Source organism: Pongo abelii, chromosome 7 (assembly GCF_028885655.2).
Source record: "Pongo abelii isolate AG06213 chromosome 7, NHGRI_mPonAbe1-v2.0_pri, whole genome shotgun sequence".
Lineage (NCBI taxonomy): Eukaryota > Metazoa > Chordata > Mammalia > Primates > Hominidae > Pongo > Pongo abelii.
Window position 1 is genome coordinate 102,143,320 of NC_071992.2, and position 24,307 is coordinate 102,167,626.

At 36.7% G+C, this 24,307-nt stretch overlaps 1 protein-coding gene across 11 annotated transcripts in view; it reads left to right on the top strand.

Annotated features, from left to right (window-relative positions):
- WWP1 (WW domain containing E3 ubiquitin protein ligase 1) overlaps positions 1–24,307 on the top strand; it is a 127,847-nt gene that overhangs the window by 15,465 nt on the left and 88,075 nt on the right. For 7 of the 11 annotated variants that reach the window (XR_008528061.2, XR_008509176.2, XM_024250992.3 and 4 more), the window contains exons 2-5: positions 10,511–10,603; positions 15,292–15,382; positions 22,249–22,387; positions 23,035–23,159. Coding sequence is in view for 9 of the 11 variants with exons in the window: in XM_024250992.3 (XP_024106760.1) it covers positions 15,313–15,382; positions 22,249–22,387; positions 23,035–23,159 (334 nt within the window). In the remaining 2 variants the exon portion in view is untranslated. Of the gene's footprint in view, positions 1–10,510; positions 10,604–13,438; positions 13,972–15,291; positions 15,383–22,248; positions 22,388–23,034; positions 23,160–24,307 lie in introns of those variants that run through there. The other 4 variants (XM_024250993.3, XM_063726707.1, XM_063726710.1 and 1 more) reach the window with 2 other exon arrangements.

The following is a 24,307-nucleotide window of genomic DNA, read 5'->3' on the forward strand; positions in this document are numbered from 1 at the left end:
ATTCTTTTGTTTCTTTGAGTATTTAATAAGTCAAACTAGCATTTTAGATCCTTTACTTTTGTATTGGATGTTTTTCTATTGAGCATTTGTTTTGGGCTGTGGAGATGAAATATTGGTGAGGTGAGCATGGACTTGAATCTTAGAATTAGGGCAGAGATGGGAGAGGATGTAGGTGGGTATTGTCCCATTGCGTAGTATTTTCTTAATGATATTTTAATGTAAAATTTCAGTTCTGTGCTATATAGGTATTTTCTTAACCTAACCACTCTGGCCATCTTTTATTGTTGTCTTAGCAGTTAACATAATAATATGTTGTTTTATTAATTGTGTATCTGTGTATCTTCATTTAATACATATTTATTGAGGGCTTTTTTTTTCTTTGGAGACAAGGTCTAGCTCTGTCCCCCAGGCTAGAGTGCAGTGGTGCCATCACAACTCACCACTGCCTCAAGCTCCCCAGGCTCAAGTGCTTGTCCTACCTCAGCCTCTTGACTACAGGAACGCACCACCACACCCAGCTAATTTTTTTTTAAGTTTCCTTTATTTTGGGTATATATAATTCTATTTTCTTGCAGAGACAAGGTTTTACTGTGTTGCCCAGGCTGGTCTCGAACTCCTGGGCTCAATTAATCCACCCACCTTGGCCTCCCAAGGTGCTAGGATTATGGGCATGAGCCACCATGACTGGCCCATTTATTGAGTATTTAGTAGGGGCCAAACATTGGGCTAGAGGCTGGAATTACGATGAAGCTTCGTAATAAAGACTTTAACAGTGTGTAACGGGGGAGATAGAGAAAAAAAACATGGTTAGAGTGCTCTGAAGACAAATAGCAACTAGTTCAAAATTGGAGAGATGATACCTGAGCAGACGGATGATTAGAAATGAAGGAGAAGAGTAGTGGGAGGAACATGTGGGAAGTCGTTGATATACAAATCTGTATGAGAATCACCTAGAATGCCCAACACAGTCCCCGGGTGATTCTGCCATGCAGCCAGATTGGGGATAATTGGCAATGAATTAGAAATATGTGTGAATAGTGAACTTTTTTTCTGGAGAATCATCTTTTTTTCTCTACCTAAATTTTAATGAATGGAGGTAAGAGAGGGAATGTGTATAAATAATTGATTTGAATGACCAGGACTAGTTTGATAATAGTTGGAGTGTGCCCCTTTCTCTTCTGGAACCTATGCTCTAAACAACTCCAACAGTTTCATTGTTTCTAACCGTGAACTATTAAAATGAGCTGGAAGAAAATTCTTGTCAATGGGGATTGGTGCCACTACTCAGCTGGGCCCAAGTTTCTCCTCTGTCTGCCTCAAATTCCTTACCTTAGTCACATACCTGGTAAAACAGGGAATTTTGTCTATTCTCATTGACCATTGTATTCCCAGTGCCCCAAAGAGTGTCTCCTACTTCTCCGAGAAAATTGGAGACATTAGGTAACATTTCCTTAACTTCCTTTCCAGACATTTTCAAAGATAAGCATTCTTTTCTCTTTCAAATCTCAGAGTAAGAGTGGTTTTTGTCTATACCTGTGTTTAATCTCAGCCAGTTCTGCCTTCTCAGGGGTCTTGTGTTAGTGATCATCATCCAGCGAATGACTACAGCTTCTGCTTGCCCGTAAATAATACTCTCTTTCATCATTAAAAACAATCCTGGGCCGGGCCTGGTGGCTCACGCCTATAATCCCAGCACTTTGGGAGGCAGAGGCGGGCGGATCACGAGGTCAGGAGATCGAGACCATCCTGGCTAACACGGTGAAACCCCGTCTCTACTAAAAATACAAAAAATTAGCCGGGCGTGGTGGCGGGCGCCTGTAGTCCCAGCTACTCGGGAGGCTGAGGCAGGAAAATGGCATGAACCCAGGAGGTGGAGCTTGCAGTGAGCCGAGATTGCGCCACTGCACTCCAGCCTGGGCAACGGAGTGAGACTGTGTCTCAAAAAAAAAAAAAAAAAAAAACACAGTCCTCTAAACATCTTTTATGCTTATGTTTCTCTTTGATAGTCAAAATAATCTGAAAATAAGTTTCTGGTTGTTTTTTTTTTGCTTCGTAAGCCACAGGCTTCTGGTCCTACCTTTCCATGAAAATTGCTCTTGCTAAGGGCCTCGTAACTTTCACATTGTCCAGTAAACAATTTGCTCTTTTTACTGATCTTACCTTGGTGGGGTTGGTCACTGTTTCCTCCTCCTTGAAATTCTTCCTTGAAGTTTTCTTTTGGTTTTCCTCACCCCTTTTCATAGTTCCTGTCTGCTGTCCAGACTGTTAGTCCTGGGGTTACCTAGGTTCTGCTCCCTATGCAGTAGGCCTTTCCTGACTGAGTGCATGTACACTGGGTACCTGTTACAGCATGGCTGGCTTTCAGTTTACTCTCAAGCTTTGCTCATAGAATGCCGTGCACACCTTTGCCTCCAGAATATATCTCTTTGCTGTGCTGTGTCTCAGTCAGTAACTATTAATTGGGGGCCTTTCCCCAGCCAGACTCTGGCGTAGGTTCTAGGAATAGAATGGTAAATAAGATAGTCTCTGTCCTCAGGGATCTTATCTTGGCAGAGTTGGGGGTATGGATAGAAGTGAGAGGACAAAATATGTGAACGTCAGTAATTGAGAATTACTAGGACAGATAAAATAGAGCAAGGTGCTAGAGTAGGCCTATGGTGATCAGGAATTCTTTCTAAAGAGATCATATATAAGTTGAGTTCTAAGACTGAGAAGGCAGCCAAAGGACTATTGGGTGGAGCAGTGAATGCAAAGGCTCCTTCACAGCATTCAGGGTAATTAGGATGAGGATTGGCAGGAATGGATAAAGAGAAGGAAGAGGTGGGGCAACAGATCACATAGGCATTTATGACTTTGGATTTATTGTAGTTAAAATGGGAGAACATTGGAAACAGAGTTACCGTGATGTATCCTGCTTTAGAAGGATCACTCTGCTGGGTAGAGGATGGATCTAGGTTGGGAGTGAAGAGTGGGGCAGGGAGACCGTTTAGCAAGCTGTGCTTAGTTTGGATTAGAAATTATGGGCTTGGAGTAGAAATTATGGGCTTGGAGATAAGAGTTGTAGTGGTAGTGATGGTAAGAAGTAATTGGCCTAGGCAGAAATCTGGGACATCTTAACGTCTCCCCTTCTTTTACCCCTGCATCTCATTAGTCCACCACTTACAGATTCTGCTCCTCAATACCTCTGCTTCCTCTTCTCTTTCCCCTAATTTCAGGCCATTTTCTGCCTAGGCTACTTTCAGGCTACCCTTACAACACGGTCAAAGGGGTTTTTCTAAAATACACATATATTCCTTCTCTGCTGAAAATGTAGTGGTTCTGTATGGCTTTCCTGCTATTCTTCATGCTATAGCTTCTTTCTGCGTTAATAGTTTTGTCTCTTACATTTCTCTCCCCATACCCTTCCTAAAATAACTACTTTTTAACCTGCTTATGTTAGTCATCTCACCTCTCTGGGCACAGAATGTCTTGAAAGCATGTCTTTCCTTTCCACTTCTTTCCTTTTGTATGTGCAGCTGCTGCATTGGAGTCCTCCACAACTCATCTCAACTGTTGCCATTTCTCAGAATTCTTTCCTGACAACTCTTTACCTCTTACCTCCAAATAATATTAAGGTGCTTTTGTTCTTCTGTAGTTACTGTCTGCACACCCCTTTCTGTCAATGAACTTAAAATTGAGTCACGTGTCTGTTTCTGCTACTAAATTTTAAACTCACTGAGAGCAAAGAGCATATTTTATATGGTTTTTATATTTCTAGTGTTTAATATATCACCTGAAAATATGCCTAGTATATATATATATATATATATATATATATACTGAAAAACTTTAGTTTATAGTATATATATACTGAAAAACTTCATTCAAAAAATTGTTAAAATGCCTAATGCCTAGTTTGTTTGATTATTGATCACCTTTTTTTTTTTTTTTTTGCCGCATGGTAAATTGATATAGTAGAAAGATTAAATTAGAGGCTTATGTCAGTATTTTTCAGGGAGAGAATGGAGGCCACATCAGTGTTTATTGAGTGATTGAATTGTAGTCTCATGGTGCAGACAGGTCCAGGAGAAAGTGGGTGTGAGGTGGCCACTGTTTGGCCTTGGAAGGGGAGCAGAAATATTTCAGTAGAGTGGTGAGGGCAGCAACCAAATTGCAAGGGTAGAAGAGTGGGTGACAAAGAAGCTTGGACATCATTATTTTAGGAAGTGAGTTCATCAGAGGAATTTTTTTCTCCCTTTTTCTTGTTGCTCTTGTTTTTTTTAAGTAGTACATGAGCCCGGAATCTGTTTGATGACCAAAAAAAGGAGGGTTTAAATGAGGGGAGGAGAAGGGAGGGAAGGCATTATCCTAGAAGATGACAGTGTGTAGGTGTACCACTTCAGAAAGTAGGAGGGTATATTTAATTTCAAAGACTCAATGCTAGGGCAAGATCGAGTGTAGTGTCTTTTTACAGAAATTTCCATCAGAAATTATTTAAAATAAAAGTTGGGATTAGTATCTCAAAAGCACCTCAGTGTTTAGAATTAACAGATACAAATCAGATAAATATAGCAGGACTATCTGCATTTTTCTATAAATGCATTATTTAACTTTCATTATTGAAAATTGTTCCTCGTATTTAATATTATTTAATATTTTTCTCATGCTTAATAATTTAGCATTTATATAGTACTCGATAATTCATAAAGTGCTTATATAATCTTACCTTGAAGGTATCAAAAAACAAAATTATCACAAATGTAGTTACAGATCTAATTGGCTTTTATTCATGATCCATGAATGGGGCAGTCTCCATTCTACAAAATAGAATGAGAACTTCTGCTGGGTAGTGGCAGAACACTGGGTTTTGTGAGATGGGGACAAGGAAACAACAACAGAAAAAAAAGCTGGCTGGTTAATGTCAGGTTACTTTTTGTAAGGATTAAAGCAGAGGGGAATTCCTTATTATGTTGACTCAGTCAGACTGTTATCTGTTTTCAGGGAAAGCTGGTTTGCTGGTCTGCTTTGACTGTCTGCTTCCTTGAACTTTTAGTTTGATTATGTGGCATTTAGCATGGGTGGCTTCATTTTGTCTTGGTCCGGTCTTTTGGGGCCTAGTGCAGGAGCTTAGTCCAAAAACAATGGCTTCCCATAAGTTTTTTTTAACAAAGGCTACTGAAAGAGGTTAAATTATATGTCTATGGGCCGAGCATGGTGGCTCACTCCTGTAATCCCAGCACTTTGGGAGGCCGAGGTGGGCCGATCACTTGAGTTCAGGAGTTCAAGACCAGCCTGGCCAACATGGTGAAACCCTGTCTCTATGAAAAATACACAAATTAGCCGGGTGTGGGCACCTGTGGCCCCAGCTACTCAGGAGGCTGAGGCAGGAGAATCACTTGAACCTGGGAGGCAGAGGTTGCAGTGAGCTGAGATCACACCACTGCACTCAGCCTGGGTGACAGAGTGAGACTCCATCTCAAAAAAAAAAAAAAAAAATTTGTCTGTGGTCTTGCTGATTTTATTTATTAGGCATTTATTCTGTGTCAGGAAGTATTTTTAGTGCTTTGTCACTAAAATGACAAAAGTAGTGTACATGAAACATTTTCCTTGAAAGGGTGGTTAGTTAGTTTTGCTTTGGGTATGTAATTGTAACTTTTCTCATTAATTGGGACAAGAACCCTGATAAGAAGAGCACATTAAATTGCTCTGATCATATTTTCTGGTGTGACTGAAGCCTTGCTGTGATGCAGGGCTATTTAGAAGGCAAGGACATAGATGGAATTTAAAGTACTCAAAAATGTTCTTGATTAGAATTAATGAGAATGAAAAGAGAATTGAGTTAAATAGTTTCACTAGCTATTGGAATTGAATTTCTGTAAATAAAGTGAATTTTATGTGTTGGTTGCTTTGAGGGAGAGAAATAAATTTGTATTCATTATATAACTAATAGTTTAGAGTAGATGGGTCATAGAATAATTTTGAGAACAAGGCTTTCATGTAGCTTAGAAATGGTTAAAATTGGCATTAAAAAGGGAATCTACAGAAAAATCAAGATTTGGTGCTTCAAACTCAAAACTGTGATATGTATGGTGCATTTTAATGTAAGAATATGTTTTGCTTACGTTATACATGTTAAGGAGAGGTAAATTTTGAGGTAATGTACTGTAAAGCAGAAGAGTTTTCTGTGTAATTGTTTGAGAGGAATAAATCTTTAAAAATAAAAAATATTTCAGTGCTTTGGGAGTCTGGGGTGGGAGGCTTACTTGAGCTAAGGAGTTCTGGACCAGCCTGGGTAACATAGACAGACCCCATCTTTACAAAAAACAAACAAAGAAATTAACCAGGCATGGTGGTGTGTGCCTGTAGTCCCAGCTACTTGAGAGGCTCAGGCAGGAGGATAGCATGAGCCCAGTAGTTAGACGCTACAGTGAGCCATGATTATGCCACTGCACTCTATCCTGGGGGACAAAAGTAAGACCCTGCCTCCAAAGAAAGAAAGAAAGAAAGAAAATAAAGTAAAATTAAAAATTAAAAATACAATTGAAGAGAAACTCACTTTCTATAAGAAAATGAAGTGGCTGAAAAATAGGAAGAGAGTGCATTTATGATAGGGGAGATGTGAGATATATCTGAAAAAGAAAAGTCAAGAAACAAGGACTAGATTTATGTTACTGGAAAAGAAGATGTAAAGATTAGAGGGTAAGAGAAAACAGAACCAAAAGGCTCAGAAAAAAATTTATATATTAACGTTAATTAAAAATTAATGTATTAACTCCCTCTGGTTGAAAATCTGAAATTGGATGATAATGAATAGTAAGAGTTGGGTATTCATACTAACTTAGGAAATGGGGCCTTTTGAAGAAAAACACATTTTTCTCATAGAAATACTTCCTAAAGGGCCATACATTGTGCACTGAAAGGAACTTTGAAATTGACTAAAAATACAGAAAGATGGAGGGAAGATAGTCGAAGTTATTAGATCCTGTGGTTAGATAGGCATTTTTAGGTTAAAATAAACACCCAAATTAAAGTCAGAGGCTAAAAGGTACCTGTAGATTCCATGTTTACTTGTTGTTTGCCTGGTAGATATTGCAAGTACTCTTCAAATCACTGGAATGGTACAGCTCAGAAGTGCTATTCTGTTTTACTCTGTAGCACACTTGTAAGTTATTAGGAGAGGGGCATTCTTGTGTTTTGAGTATAAATGGATCAATCAGTGATATTTATAGAGAGAGGTCAAGTGTGGACAAGAAAGCTTTAATTTTTTGGCTGGTCACAGTGGTCGATGCCTATAATCCCAGCACTTTGGGAGGCCCAGGTGGGAGGATCACTTGAGACCAGAGTTTAAAGACTAGCCTGGGCAAATAATGAGACCCTGTCTCTATTTATATATAAAAAGCTTTAAAAGAAATCAGATAGCTTCTTTCCCAGATAGTAAAATGTATACATTGAGAACACCAAGTTTATTTGAAGGTAGAGAGAAAGGCACAATAAAGACAGAACCTGGGAAGAAAAGCCCAATGGGAGATAGAAGTGAAAAGTGATATTAACGTGGCACTGGTAAAATTGGAAACAATTGTACTTAGCCTGTTTTCTTGACATAACGTATGTGAAAATTTGAAACTATGAAGTGCTATGCGAATGTAAAGTATTAATGACATTGCCAGTAGGTCCCCTACAGTGAAGGAGTGCCGGAGAGTGCTGGAGAGACTGTCGTTCCTGAGTTAAGCAGACCAGTTCTAAGGGAAGAGTGCAGTGGTAGAGATTACTAGTGGGAGATTGTGGGAAGAATAAGACCCATCAAGTCCAGGATGGGGTCATATGAGCTAGTGAATGGAACGGAGATCAGCAAGATACAGGACGGGTGAGTTGTTGGCATAGATGCAGAGGCTGTGATGGCTTGGGGTATGATGGCATGGGGATGATGGATGATGGCATGGGCCAGGGAAGAACAGTAGCACTAGTTGGAAATGCCTTTGATTAGAGAGATCAGTGGTGATGATATGGACAGAGAGTCTGTTAAAAGTAAATGATTGGGAGGGCTAAAAGACCCTGGGTATTGAGAAAGCCTCTTACTCTTCCCTCTTCCCTTCTCCTGACGTGTAGTTCCAGTGATATAATTTTGAGCCTTAGTGATGAGTAGTCCCTATCAAATTGGTTTTTCCTTTCTGAATTTGCAGGTCACATGGAAATGAAAAATCTAACAGAATTATACTTTTATAACAGGATTCCACTAGAAAAGCTTCTTTGAGATACATCAAAAGAGCTGTCTAGGCAGTTAGAGCCATTACTAGGATTATCAAAAATCCCAGTTTGGCCAGAGCTGAGAGGTTTCCCAGGATGCAAGATTAAAACCTGATGTTCCTGAGCGAACTGGGACGAGTTGGTCACCCTCCTGTTTACTGTTTCGTTTTATAAATTCATTGAAATGACCAACAGTATTTCTATGTAGAAGTAATATTACTATATTCGTATATATAATTCAATTTAAAATTAAATCCTCCATTTTGTAGTTTACATTTTAATGAAATATTTATTTTATGCTTTGGAGTTGCTGAATCTTAGCTATATTGAGGGGGGAGACTACATGGTTCATCCATTTTTATCTTTGCCACATTCATTGAGTTTTAAATTTGGTGCTTGATAAAATAGCTTTGCCTAAGTGCGGGCTTTCTAACCTTTTAGGTTCCACATTTATTGAACTAAACTGCTCGGTTACATATCATCCTATCTTGTTACTGAGTTTTTTTCTTGTGTATTAGTGTTGTCTTCAAAATTAGACTCAGTATTGAAGCCAGGACTTTGTCTTCTACAATTTCTATATCCTTGCCATACCCACTTTATAAACTAGGCAGCCAATAAGTATGTTGGTTAATTGATCCAGGCACATAGATATGTGACAGCATTTATTTGACTTTTCAAAGTCTTAACACTGCAGAGTGTGCAGAATGAATCAGATCTATTCTAATTGGATTTCTTTCTTTTTCTCTCTCTCTTTCTTTCTTTCATAATTTTGCTTCTGGCTTAAGAAAGACATTTTGAAGTAAGCAGGCAATTAAGATATGCCTTCTAAATGAGGATTTGATAGATCTATAACCTAAGAGTACTGGAAATGTCGTTTATTATCTACATTCAGGACTTTTTTCTGTTCTTTGCAGTTGAATAATAGTGAACCTTTATACAAGTCTGTGGGATTTTCAAAGGGTTGGACTAACATAATCAGCTTAGATATTACTGACTATACCCTCTGAGCATAGATTATGACCTAAAACTCAGACTTTGTTTTTTCTTTTGCCAACCCTGCTTTCTAAATTGCTGAACCTAAATTGATCATACAGTTTTTCTGTCTTCTCATGTCCTGGGGACCAAGGACAACTTGATAAAAGTCATACAATTATGCAGATTGTTTCCCTGAGGGCTTGTGATAAGCACAGTATTAATACGGCTTAGCAGAAGTTGATCAGCACTCTCTCATTCTGTTCAACATTTATTCCAAAATATCTCCACTGTGAACAAGCCCATTGTCTTCCATGGAAGTTATACCACTTACATAAACTGTGACTCCAAAATGTTTCTTCTCCATGGACCTGTTTCCTCAACTGCATGCTTCTCTAACTAGCTGTCTATTATACCTGGTTGTTAGCAATTTTCTTTTGAACTGCATATCCAAATGAAACTTGTATATTTAACCTCCTTCTTCCACAATAAAAACAATAAGTCATCTTTATTGAGTCTTTACTCCGTGCCATATACTCGAAGTGCTAAGTGTTTTACATGTATTATCTCATTTAATTCTCATTGTAACATGAGATAGATGACTTTGTTTTTCCTATTTTACTGCTACAGGAAATGAGCCATAGAAAAGTTAACTTGGTCCTACAGCTCTTAAGTGGCAGAACTGGAAATGAAATTCAAATAATCTTACTCTTCTCTCTATCCTGGTTAGGGAACCATCATCTACTCAGACAATGAAGTGGGAAATTTTAGTTTTTCAGATTCTTGTTTTTTTGTAACCCTCAGCCATCCTATAGTCATCTGGTCAAAGACCTTATATGTATCCTGAGTTTTTTCTTTCATAGTGCCAATGCTCTAGTTCAGATAAGCTCACTATCTTAAATCTAACCCCCACAGCTTCCAAAGTTATTTTTCCAAAATGCAATTCTCATCACTGAAACCATCAGGATAAACTTTAAAGTACTATGCATGGTATATTTTAAATACAATATAAACTATTCCATAGGATCCTATGCAGTTTAGACCCTCTCTGTTTGCCTGATCACGTTACACTGTCCTTATGTTCCATTGTCCACCATGCAAGCAGTTCTCTGGATGTGCCGTTCTTTCTGTAATTCTCTCTTGAAGAATTACACACTTCAAGACAGTTCTCTCAGAGGTTATCTTCTCTGTGATCCCTTTCTTGATCCCTGAAGGCTGGATTATCTACTTTCTCTTGTGTGCCCCAGATGTAGTACTTTACCTTTTGCATCTATTTTAGGAATTATCACACTGAAAGCTATTTATTTGTTTACAGGGTTGTCTCCTCACAGACTATGAGCTCCTTGAAAGAGGGAATCGTGTCTTACTCATCTTTGTATCCCCAGTGTCTAGCAGTTCCTGATACATAGTAAGTGATTAACAATGTTTTTAAAACTAAGACTATAATTAATAGTCAGACTTCATACATTTTGATAGTTAATTATGTAGACCTAGTAATATGTTGTCATAAAAAATATGGCTATAGACTTCTAATACTCCTGAGGCTCAGTTTTCTCATCTCTAAAATGGACAGAGTGCTTCCCTCCTCACACGGTGTTACTGTAATGCTCAGATGGGAGAATATATGACAGTAGATTATCTTTTAAGTGTCATACAACTTTATTAAATGAAGTGTGGAGAATAATTTTTGAAATTGATAATTTTATTTGCTGTATCTCTTCCCTTTTAAGGCAAGATGGTATCATTTTTGAACTATCTCTCATGGTTTTAGTTTAAATTTGCAGTTACTGCTTACCAGAACATGCGCTCTTGAGTCTGGGGATTGGGTGATATGAAAGGGTTTATATAGAATAAAGAGAAAAATAGATTGGGGGTGGGGATCAGGGTACAGAGAGAGTTTCATGTAGTAAAGTGAATAGTTTTTTACCTGGTTGGCACTGTTCCCCAGTTTGCACAGTATTGTAAACTTTTAAGATTCTTCTCAAATAAGTAATCTATGCCTCTTGCCTTTATTCTCAGTAGTTGTCTTTCTGTTTAATTCCCTAATAAGGTTCTTTGATTTTTTTTTTAATCTACCTCCATATGAATCAATATCTTCACCTATCCTTAAATCCCTCATTTACTGCCTAGAGGAAGAAGTGTCTTTTTCTTGGAAGACTAAATGCCGTCTGTGAAAGCTGTATCTGTCCTTCTTTTGCACCACAGGCTCCAGTAATTACACTTGATGAGTTAGTGATTTATACTTTACTGTATCTACTTCCGTGCCTTCCATACATTCTTTAAATTTAAAAAAAAAAACCATGTAATTTGAATGTACCAGATTATATGTAACATATACAAGTCAATAATAAAAATCATTTGTGAACCAACTGCTCAACTGAAGAACTAGGTCAATCCTAATATGGTTAAAGAGCTGTGAAGACCTCTCTGATTCCATATTCTTACCTTTTCCCAGCCCCTAAAGTAACTGCTATCCTGAACTTGTTTCCATCTTTTCTTTTTAAAATACCACAAATATGATGGTTTGATTTGAGTTTCATAATCATGTTTGTAGGCTTTTTAAAGCTCACACATATGGTATTTTATTATAGAGGAAAATCTAATTTACAAATCTTTATACATTTCAAGGAAAACATTTAAACATCATAAAAGATGTTTGAGCAGACATAAAAATAGACAGAAATATCTCAGTAGGCAAATTCAAATTTATAACCAGAAAATAATTGTGGAGACTTATTTTTGGACTCTGTAGTTATTGCTGTATCATAGACAAATAAACATTTCTGTACACTAGTTTCTTTACTGTGTGCAGAAATGTTTCCATAAGATTCATAGAGTACTCCTTGGAAGACTGACAGCTTGTTATTTGGTGGCTGTTTGGACCTTAGCAGTTCTTTACTGGGGTTCTGTAATTGTTCATTGGACAAACTCTTGAGGCGCAGGATCCACAGTACCCCACATTTCTGGATTTCTTTTTCAATCATGGAATCATGGTGTTTTCAAAGGAAATGAATAACAAAAGATGAGATCATGATAACCATCAAAATAATTCATTTCTTCTTTGTCATTAGGAGTTGGAAGAATTTCTTCATGACTTCAGTGTAGAATGTTAAATCTTGGAGTCAGAACTGAGAGGAAGGTGTTAATGCTCAGAACTCATCTGTCTTTTTTCTTTTCTACTTACCTGTTCTTTTTCTTAGATATATTCATGGTATTGCTTATAGCTATATTCATTCTTTTTTTTTTTTTTTGAGACAGAGTCTTTCTCTGTCGCCCAGGCTGAAGTGCAGTGGCAAGATCTCAGCTTACTGCAACCTCTGCCTCCCGGTTTTAAGCAATTCTCCTGCCTCAGCCTCCTGAGTAGCTGGGATTACAGGCACCTGCCACCTCGCCTGGCTAATTTTTGTGGGTTTTTTTTGTTTTTTTTTTTTGGTAGAGGCAAGGCTTCACCATGTTGGCCAGGCTGGTCTTGAACTCGACCTCAAGTGATCCACCTTGGGATCCACCTTTGGGAGGCATCTCGGCCTCCCAAAGCACTGAGATTACAGGCATGAGCCACCGCCCCCACCTGTAGTTCATTCATTCTCACAACTATATAATGCTCCATTGTATGAGTTAGCCTAATTTATGTAACCATTTTTCTACCAATGGACATTTGAGTATTTTTCACTTTTTTTGTTATTATGAAGAATGCTTGTACTTGGTACACAGGTACAAAACATTTTATAAAATTCAAAATTACTCATTGAAGGGCATACAAATGTTTAGCTTTAAATGATAATGCCAAATTATTTTCCAACAGGATTTTGCCATCTGAAACGCCTACCAACGGTGTATGAGAGCCACCACTGCTGCATGTTTTTTGCCATTATTTGGCACTATCAACATTCCTAGTTTTTACCATTCTAATGAGTTTAAAAATGACATCTGTGTGGTTTGTATTTCTCTGATGGGCAGTGAGATTCGGCATTGTTTCGTGTTTGTTAGCCTTAGAAATCTTTTCTATATAATTACAGTTAAGCCTTTTGCCTATTTGCCTAATGTGTTATCTTTTTCTTATTTGTAAGTATTCTTATATATGTAGTTTAAATATTGATCTTTAATTAGTTTTTTGTTTTGCAAATTTATTCCAGTTTCTGGCATATCTTTTCATTTTCTTTATGATGTCCTGATAAACAGAAGTCTCAGTTTCCATGTAGTCAAAATATTCACACTTTTTTTTTTTTTTTTTTTGAGACAGGGTCTTGCTCTGTTGCCCAGGCTGGAGTGCAGTGGCATGACCTCAGCTCACTGCAACCTCCACCTCCTGGGTTCAAGCGATTCTTCCTTCCTCAGCCTCCTGAGTAGCTGAGATTACAGGCGCCCACCACCACGCCTGGCTAATTTTTGTATTTTTTTAATAGAGACAGGATTTTGCCGTGTTGGCCAGGCTGGTCTTGAACTCCTGACCTCAGGTGATCCACCCGCCTTGGCCTGCCAAAGTGCTGGGATTACAGGCGTGAATATTCACACTTTTCTTATTTGGTTAGTATGCCCCTGTCTCTTAAGAAATCCTTCCATCCTGGGAGGACACAAAACAATAGTTTTCTGCTGTAATTTATTCTAGAAGTTCTACTGTTTCCCTTTCATATTTATGTCATTGGTCCATCTTGAATTGGTTTTATATATGATGTGCAGTAGGGGTCCAGTTTCATTTTTTTTCCATATGGATAATTCCAGGTTTATTTAAGTGTCCCTCTTTTCTCGTGGATCTGCATTGCTACATCTCTTACATGGGTATGTCCTTACATGCATTGGTCTGTTTTAGGGCTTCCTATTTTGTTTCATGTTTTTCCCCTTCGTTAGTCTTATCAGACATTTATTTATCTTGGTGTTTTCTAAGAAGTAGCTCTGACTTTGTTGATCCTTTCTGTTACCTTCTTTCTACTTCATTAGTTTCTGCTCTTATTAACTCCTTTCTTTGGATTTGTTCTATTTTTCTCTTTCAGACTTACCAGATGACCTACTAACACATCAGTTTTCAACCTTTCCTTTCCTAGTATGTCTTTAAGGCTATAAATTTGCCTCTAAGTATAACTTTTCCCATACATTTTTGTATGTGGTATTTTTGTTTTTCAGTTCTTAGTTTTTTTTGTGTTTTTTTTTTTGTAATTTCCAACATGGTTTCTTTTGATTCACTAAATATTTAGAAGTGTTTTTAAATTCTATTTATAGTTTTCAAATTTATCTTTTGTTACTGATTTTTAACTTAATTGTATTACGGACAGAGACTTAGAACATTTTTTGAAATTTAGTGAGATTTTCATTATATCTCAGTGTATTTTTTTTTGTATGTCACTCATGTCTCATGAGTACCTGAGAAAAATTTTTATTTTCTAATAGTTGGTTATGAGGTTCTGTTGATGTTATTAAATCCTTCTTGTTCATTATTATTATTTTTTGTCTGCTTGACTTATGATTAATTGGGATGTGTTGAAATCACCCACAACAATGGCCAATTTGTCAGTTTCTTCCTGTAGTTTTACTGTATTTTGAGGCTTCCCACTCCATGTAGATTGTGAGTTTTATTTTGTCTTGTCTGGATAGAGATTTTTGTTGTTGTTGTTGAGACGGAGTCTCGCTCTGTTGCCCAGACTGGTGGCTTGTTTTCATATAAATTTGATTTTTAAGATTATAGACTCAGACTTGGTTGCTCTTCGTCTTAGGTACTCCCAATGGCTTAAATTGGGGTACTTCCCTAAAACATACATATATGCTTCTGCCATATGTTAGGAGTTTCTACTGACTTGGGCCCTTTGCTTGGTATGGGCATCTCAGCTCCTTCCCCTTGTAGCAGGCCCAGTGCTTTGTCTGTTCCTGTAGCAGGCATATCCAGGGCAACATTCTAATGTTTATCTTTATTTTTGCTTACTACTCACCATTTTTTCTGTTATTTCAACTAACTTTAGGGTTTTCTTTTAATGGGATGGTAATAGGCTTGATCATTTTCCTGTACTTTTTGAGAACTTCTTAGTTGATTTAAACAAGTAGTTTTAATATCTTGAAAATTACAAACTCTTATCTAACACATGAATAAATTCCCCTTTTTTAAAATAGGTTTTAGCTGAATTTTGGGACATGGCCACTGCTTCACCAAGGTCTGATACTAGTAATAACCACAGTGGAAGATTGCAGTTACAGGTAACTGGTAAGTTATTTTTATATTTAATATGGTGATTCCCTGATGAACTTTTGTTTTCAATACCTAATTCAGCAGACTTATTCCAGAAATAGAATTTCTTTTAGATTCATACTGTGGCATATTTGTTGCAACAAGCCTCAAAGGTAGATGCCCTCCAAGACTATATTATTTATTCAGTAAATATTTATTGAACCTATGCTGGATGAAGAGAAGATATAGCCTCTGTAATGGTGGGAGAATTTGGGCTTTTGAATAAGTATCATTGCGTTGGCCCTTAAATGGTTAATGGGATGGAGCAGGATGCTAAAGGCCTTCTTACATACATTTAGCCATTTGTTCAATCACTGGGCAAATATTTAAGTGGGATTACACAGTACTATAATTCCCATGGTACTCATTACTATGAGATTAGTTATTTCTAGGAGGTTTCAGTTAACAGAGCTAGGAAATGTTTATTGTAGAAAGCAAAAAATAAAAAATATTTTAACATCCTGAGTTCATGCTGATATTTCCAATTCATAATAATAACTGTAGTCTATAAGTACCATTTTCTATTAAAAGGAAAAAAAATTAAACTAATTTGACTTTATATTCATATCTTTTTTTTTCTTTTGAGATAGGGTCTCACTTTCTCTCCCTGGCTGGAGTACGGTGGCGCAAACATACCTCCCTGTAGTCTCAAACTACCGGGCTGAAGTGATCCTCATGCTTCAGCCTCCCAAGTAGTTGGGAATGCAGATGTTCAACACCTTGCCTGGCTAATTTAAAAAAAAATTTTTTTAGAGACAGGGTCTCACTATGTTGCCCACGCTGGTCTTGAACTCTTTGTTTCAAGCAATCCTTTTGCACCACCCTCCGAAATTGAGCCACTGTGCCTGGCCTGTAACTCTCTCCTCTTAATCAAAAAATCTCCATTCAAAATGACATTATCATAATATCCGTTTTATCCTACTACACCAGTTCAAAATAACATGAAAATTACCAAAAACAGAGGGAGGAGGAGGTAAAAAAAAGGTAATTAAAAAAATTACCAAAAACAATAGGGCCACTCATTGCAGTTTAAGATTTCTTTGTGTGTTTTCCCCCTTTAGGATGTATAATCAAAATACCATGTTTTAATGTACCTTAGTAATTCTCTATTTGGTTATGTCACCAAATTGATAATTAGTTAAGTTCATTGTTTTCAGGTTTTTTTTTAATTTTGTTTTATAACCTTGTAAGACATTTACATAGTCCCAAAGTCAAAACCAAGATACATTTAGAGAGGTCTGGCTACTTGGTCCCATTTTCCCACTTCTCTCCCTTGCCCTGTAGGTTCACATTTTTATTAATTTTGCTTTATCCTTCTGTTGCTTCTTTTTGAAAATATAAGCAGATACATGTACAGTATATGTACCTCATCTCTCCTCTTAATCCCCTAATTCTTGCTTACTTTTCTGTGCTTTGCTTTTTTGAACTTTACAGTATTATTCTGGAGTTTGTTTCATAACAGAATATTCTTTTTTATCATTGCACCATATCCTGTTAAATAGATGTAAAAAAGCTGACTAGTCTCTTGTTGCTGGACATTGGCGTTCCACTGTTTGCTATTACAAATAATGCTGCAACAAATAACTTCATACAAAAGTCGTTTCTTATGTCTGCTCATGTATCAATAGGATAGGATCCTAGAATGAGATTGCTGGGTCAAAGGGTAAACACGTGTAATTTTGCCAGATATTGCCAAGTTCTTCTCCATGGAGTCTGCACCATTTTGTGTCTACACCAGCTATACATGAGAGTGCCTGTTTTCCCAAAGCCTAACCAAAATCTATTGTCAAGCTTTGGGATTGTTCATAATTAGATACTGAAGTGGTATCCTAGTGTTATTTAAAATAGCATTTCTCTCACTGTAAGTAAGGTTGAACTATAAGGGATATTTGAATTTTGGTTTCTGTGAATAATGGGCATCTATTTTTGAAACAGTTCTCCTGATGAAGCTGATAGGTACTCCACTGAAGAACCACTTACATAATTCCTTCTACTTTTGCTCTGTATAAGAAGCTTAGAGGCCTATTTTCACCTCATTTTCAGTTTATTGTAACTTGCATAGGACCAATGGACAGTACACCTGAGGTGTAACTTTCAAATGATCTTGACCTATGTATAAGAGTTCTTAGTTAAAGTAAGAAAAACCTAGGCCGGGCACGGTGGCTCATGCCTGTAATCCCAGCACTTTGGGAGGCTGAGGCAGGTGGATCACATGAGGCCAGGAGTTTGTGACCGGCCTGGCCAACATGGTGAAACCCCATCTCTACTAAAAATACAAAAATTAGCCAGGCATAGTGGCACATGCCTGTAATCCCAGCTACTTGGGAGGCTTACGCATGAGAATCACTTGAACACTGGAGGTGGAGGTTGCAGTGAGCCGAGATGGCGTCACTGCATTCCAGCCTGGGGGATAAAGTGAGGCTCTGTCTCAAAAAAAAAAAAAAAGAAAAGAAAAAGAAAAAGAAAAGAAAAAGAATAACCTGATCTGGCTAATTTGAGGTGAAAAAGAACATACTGAAAGACTATCAGGTGACTCAAATCTGGAGAACCAATTGGAAAATAGATGTGGACCAAGGCAGTCTAAGTAGCCAAAACAATGCCATGACAGTATTTATCATTTTGAGCATCAGTTGCTGCTCTCCTTTGAAATACAGTGATCCTCTTGGGAAAGAATGATCATGGACCTGTGCTAAATGGCACCAGATTTTAGTGCCTTCTTTTCTGCTTGTCTTTGTCTTCCGTTTTGTTGATATAATTTTTAAAATAAAAGTCACCTTAAAATTCCCAGTCTTACTGATCTCACAATAACTTCTGCAATAAAGATTACTACTCCTGATTTGTCAGTGAGGACACTGAGAATCAGAGGGATTAAGTGCCTTGGGTTAATAATGAGAAACCAACTGACGTCTTAGGACTCCAAGTTATTGCTCCTTTTATTAGATTACAAAGACCTCTGTATTGATTTTTCTTTTTTTTGAAATGGAGTCTTGCTCTGTTGCCCAGGCTGGAGTGCAGTGGCGTGATCTTGGCTCACTGCAACCTCCCCCTCCTGGGTTCAAGTGATTGTCCTGCATCAGCCTCCCAAGTAGCTGAGATTACAGGTGCATGCCAGCATTCCCGTCTAATTTTTTTTTTTTATATTTTCAGTAGAGACGGGGTTTCACCGTGTTGGCCAGGCTGGTCTCGAACTCCTGACCACAGGTGATACGCCTGCCTTGGCCTCCCAGAATGCTGGGATTACAGGTGTGAGCCACCACGCCCAGGCTTTTCTTTTCTTTTTAAAAACAGTAAGTACCCAGATTAAGGCCCCTCTAATACTGCAGTCTGGCTGTTTATTGTCTGTAAACCGAGGTTCTCTGCCCTAAGCCAAATTTTTTTTTATTTTTAGCATATTTACTCTTATCCTCATTTCTGTTCTTAACCCTTATCTGATTGGCAGCAACATATAAGAATAAGAGCATTGATCATGGAACGTGGAAAAACTGATGGAAAAAATCAAACAGAATACTACCTATTGTCATATGGTAATATACTGTAATATATCAGGTACTCAAGGATAGTAGCATACAGAAATGTATTATCTTCGATATTTTAGATTTTAGACTTTCAACAGGAAAGAGTCAGAAGCATAAAGTATGCAAGATATATAAAAAGGATGAGATTGAAGAACAGAAAAAAAAGCTGTTGTATTCATGTTTCTAAATTTTTTTATCTATTGCGTCTTCTAAAGCATTAATTTCACTTTTTAAAGTAAAATGTCAAATCATATACCACTTATTTTTGTATGAGTGGTGTGAATTATAGACTTCATTCTTTTCAAATGTTTCAAAATTTATGGTCTCATCTGCCTTCCCATTGATTTGAAATGCCACTGTTATGCATTAGTATCTTGCTTGTTCTCTTTACTTCTGTTTTACATCACTGTCAAACCATTTTAATTATTTTCACTTTATGGTACTTTTAAAAAAAATATTTTGAGAAATTTCCTTTTATTACTTTGCATTTTAAAATACACATTTACTGTTCTTGAATTTTCTTTGGCTTTTATTTGAATATTTAAGTCTCCCTTCCTTTTCCTCTGCCCCCACCAAAAACACTCAAAACCAATCAGTTGGTGTTTTTATTTTAAAATAATGTATTAAATTGGAGCTAATTGAAATATTTCGATGTTACACTTTTCAAATCTAGGAATATATCATATCTTTTTTTAAGCCTTTGTTTCCATTGGTAAAGTTTTATAGTTCTCTTCATGTGACTCTTACATATTTCTTAAGTTTATTACTAGATTTTTTGAAGAGACGTTATTGTGAGTGGGATTTTTTTTTTTGGATGTTGATTTTCTTTTTATGTATTTATTTAAGTTTTAGGGTACACGTGCACAATGTGCAGGTTTGTTACATATGTATACATGTGCCATGTTGGTGTGCTGCACCCATTAACTCGTCATTTAGCATTAGGTATATATCCTAATGCTATCCCTCCTCCTCCCCCCACCCCACAACAGTCCCCGGAGTGTGATGTTCCCCTTCCTGTGAGTGGGATTTTTGAGTTAACTCTCCCTACCCTCCCACATGTGACTCATTTTCTGATAGTTTAAAAATACTTATATAACCTTAGAGTGGAGGACATTCTGTGTATAACACCAAAGGAAACTCATTAAATGGGAAAAAAATCTATATATTCTACTAACTAGAACAACTTTTTGAATTAATAAGGTTGTCTTCTAGTTATTTAAAATCACAGTATTTATATGTACATTTTGCTAGCATATTTATAAATTCCTCATGAGATTGAAGATTATTATCTTTTAAAAATCTCTTTTCTTACCTTACCATCTAGTATTGTTGAGTATTTTGCCAAGTAAGGGTATTCAGTGGACATATTTTGGATGAATCTGCAATGAACTCAGAGAAGAGTTAATACTATATAGTCAGTAATAATAGAGTAACAGCTACCATTGTTGGATGCCAGACATTCATTGATGGTGATGGTGCCTTGCATGCCTTCACTCACCAATCCTAAGAATCAGGTACTGCTGTTCTTCTAATTTTTCAAGTAAGGGATGGATAAATTAATCGACGTACTATGGTCAGGCTTTTAGTAAGTGGCACAGTTGAAAAATGAACCCAGATGTGTCTATCCCTCTGCTTTTAACACCATCATATACTGACTTTTCCTTCTTCCAGTCTTCTGCTATATGGATAAGACTTACATATACTGAGGAAATATATGAGCACTTTTATTCAAAGAATCTTGGGGAGTTTCTTGGGAGAGAGCAAGTCTGGGCCTTCTATATTAGTCCAGTGGCACTGAACTTAGAGCAGTTTGCAACGATGAAGGATGGAAATGAGTTTTGCTAAGACCCTGGTAGTAGCAGTTCAGACATAACATTGAACACTCTTTAATTGCTCTGTTGCCAGTACTTAAATATAGTATTTACTTTGAATCTTGCATTTATCACATTGTATTTCAGTGATTTATTTGTGTGACTATGTGACTATTTAGATTATTATTCTCTCACAATAGAATGGAAGCTTACATAGCTTTGGTTGTTTTTACATCCTTAACATCCGGTGTGTATGACTTGAAAGAGGCTTTTCCCTTCCTCATCTCTGACCTAGGGTGTTCATAGGTAATCGATTATAGAGGTGATCTTGATAAGTTGTTCTTACTGCCTGGTCATCAGTATTTTGCCCAGAAAGTAGATAGTTCCTGATTTCTTCATATCTCAGGTATGCTAGATTTAAAATTCACTTTCTAGAAGGCGGTTATGATTAACTTTTATAATGACATTTTGATTTTAAAGCTTTTATTTGAAAATGCAAATACTACTTTTCTTCTTTTCGAAGCTAACTTTCCAGATAAAACATTAAAGCATTTTTTTTTAAATGCCACAGTTATGTAATTTCAGACAGACAAGTTAATAGTACCTGGCAAGGATGTTAATGGGCATGTTGAATCTGAAGACACTTTTCCCTTGATCTTTAATGCAGTTGTTGGTGAGAATGTGGAGAAATCAGTGTATATTGTTGGTAGGAATATAAAATGGTGCAGCCACTTTGGAAAATAGCCTGGCAGTTACTCAACAGAGGGTTATCACATGAACCAGGAGTTCTACTCCAAAGTATATGCCCAAGAGAAATGAAAACATACGTCCACACAAAAGCCTGCACTCTAATGTTCATAACAGCTTTATGCACAATAGCCACAAAGTGGAAGCAGTTCATATATTTATCAGTTAATAGATAAAGTGTCATATACCCATATAATAGAATGTTATTTGGCAAGAAAAGGAGTGGAGTGCTGGTGCATGTTACAATATGGATGAACCTCAAAAATGTAATGCTGCATGAAAGAAGCCAGTCACAAAAAACCTCACATTATATGATTCCATCTATATGAAATGTCCAGAATAGGCAAATGTAAAGAGACAGAGAGTAGGTTAGTGGCTGCCTAGGGATGAGGGTGGGGAGAGGGTTGATTGGGAGGAGAAAGAAGTGGGTGACTGCTTAATGGTATGGAGTTTATTTTTATGGTAACAAAACTGTTTTAAAATTGATTGTGGTGATGGTTGTGCCACTCTGAATATAGTGAAACCATTGAATTGTACAGTTTAAGTGGGTGAATTATATGGTATGTGAATGATAGCTTGATAAAACTGTTACAGAAACATTCAAATGGCTCTCAGGCATTATCAATAGCCCTTTTGTATTGTTTCTTCATTCTGCCAACGAGAAGAGTTCTAGTTGCACAAGAAGCACAATTCCATTCTTATTGATTGATTAGTGTGCAGTACTACTTTTTGGCAACACATACTCACTAGTGAATTATTTGTCTGTTAGTTTCTAGTGCCAAACTTAAAAGAAAAAAGAACTGGTTCGGAACAGCAATATATACAGAAGTAGTTGTAGATGGAGAAATTAGGAAAACAGCAAAATCCAGTAGTTCTTCTAATCCAAAATGGGATGAACAGCTAACTGTGTAAGTACATTGTATAAAGGATGGAAAATCTTCACAAGAAAGTGTGTTTCTTGGAATATGTTTTTTGTTTTGTAAAATGACTTCAAAGTAATGAGTTATTTTTTTAAAGTGTGGATCAACAATTTAAAGTATGGAGAAATTTTTGGTTAAATTTTTATTTTAAGGAGAGGATGCATAATAATGCTTGCTTTTGCTTTATAAACCAAATTATTTCCATATAGACATTTTCTCTGACTGTTTTGGTACAGAAATAAATAGTACTGCAAATTAGTCATTCTGAATTTTGGCATTTCAAAATAATAATGGCATAAATTTGTGTATAGTAAAAGTATTATGTAAGTCTTTAGACATTTGTTCAAATAGAAACAGCATTACTATGAAGTCTCAGTAAGACTCTTGTGTTGGTGTTTTGGCTTGCTGATTCCAAAAATCCTCATCTAGTTATTAAAGTCCTAATGTATTTGAAAGTAAAATATTTTTATTTATGATTCAAGTAGTTTCCTGTTTCATACAATATTTCTTCTCAAATAAATGAAATTCACGGTCTTTAAAACATTACTGAAATAAATGGTTTAATAGGAATTGTTAGTTATTAATAGAATGACGACATCTACTCCTGTATTTTTGTTATAATTTTACCCTTCCAGAAATGTTACGCCACAGACTACATTGGAATTTCGAGTTTGGAGCCATCACACTTTAAAAGCAGATGCTTTATTAGGAAAAGCAACGATAGATTTGAAACAAGCTCTGTTGATACACAATAGAAAATGTAAGTTTTTTGTTCTGACCTTTATTTCCTTATAAGTTTATTTTAGACACTTTGAACATATCCCGAAGCCTAAGGGGCAAAAACATAGTGTTGTATTCATAAAGAACTTCAGTTATTGCTTGTGATTGATTAACTTTGTGGCATTTTATGAAATAGGAAATATTTAGCATGGCCTTTCTGCATTCTGCAGATTTACAAGGTGATCTCGGTCATCCACAAGTACCCTATTATCAGTGACTATCAGTCATTTATTATTTGCTTATTATTATATTCTTTAAAACTTGAGAAAATTATCATTACATGACCCTACTCTGTTTTGTCACTTGACTAATAACAATTTTATTTAGGTAAAATAAATTGTAACTCTTAAGTTTTTTTTTATTATTATATAATTAGTTTATTGTAAAAAACATGAAGAAGATAGAAAATTATAGAGTAATATAAAAATTTTCTATAATTTTACTATCCAAGGATAACCAATCTTAATAATTTGGTCACTGTCCTTTTGTTTTTCATAGACACAAACACATATTTCTTTTCTTTGCATCTACTAGTTTATCCTCTGCTTTCTAGAAATTTAACGATATACCATAAATATTAAGTTTCCATGATAGTTTTCTAGACTAGGATTTTAAGGTAGTCTAGACTTTAATTTATTTGTAAACCTCCTATCATATGCAAAAATATGGGGGTATGTACATATATGTGTAATTCTGGGGAGAGGGTTCATAGCATTTATCAGATTCTCAAAATGTGTGATCCTCTGAATATTAAAAACCAGGGTTCTGGCTGGGGACGGTGACTCATGCCTGTAATCCCAGTACTTTGGGAGGCCAGGGTGGGCAGATCACTTGAGATCAGAAGTTCAAAGACCAGTCTGACCAACATGGCGAAACCTCACCTCTACTAAAAGTACAAAAATTAGCTGAATGTGGTGGCATGCACCTGTTATCCCAGCTACTTGGGAGGCTGAGGCAGGAGAATCGCTTGAACCCGGGAGGTGGCGGTTGCAGTGAGCCGAGATTGCACCACTGCACTCCCAGCCTGGGCGACAGGGTGAGACTCCATCTCAAACCCACAAAAAACCAGGGTTCTAGTTTATGATTTTTAAGTACCATGTAATGATTTCTCACACCACAATTTATTTA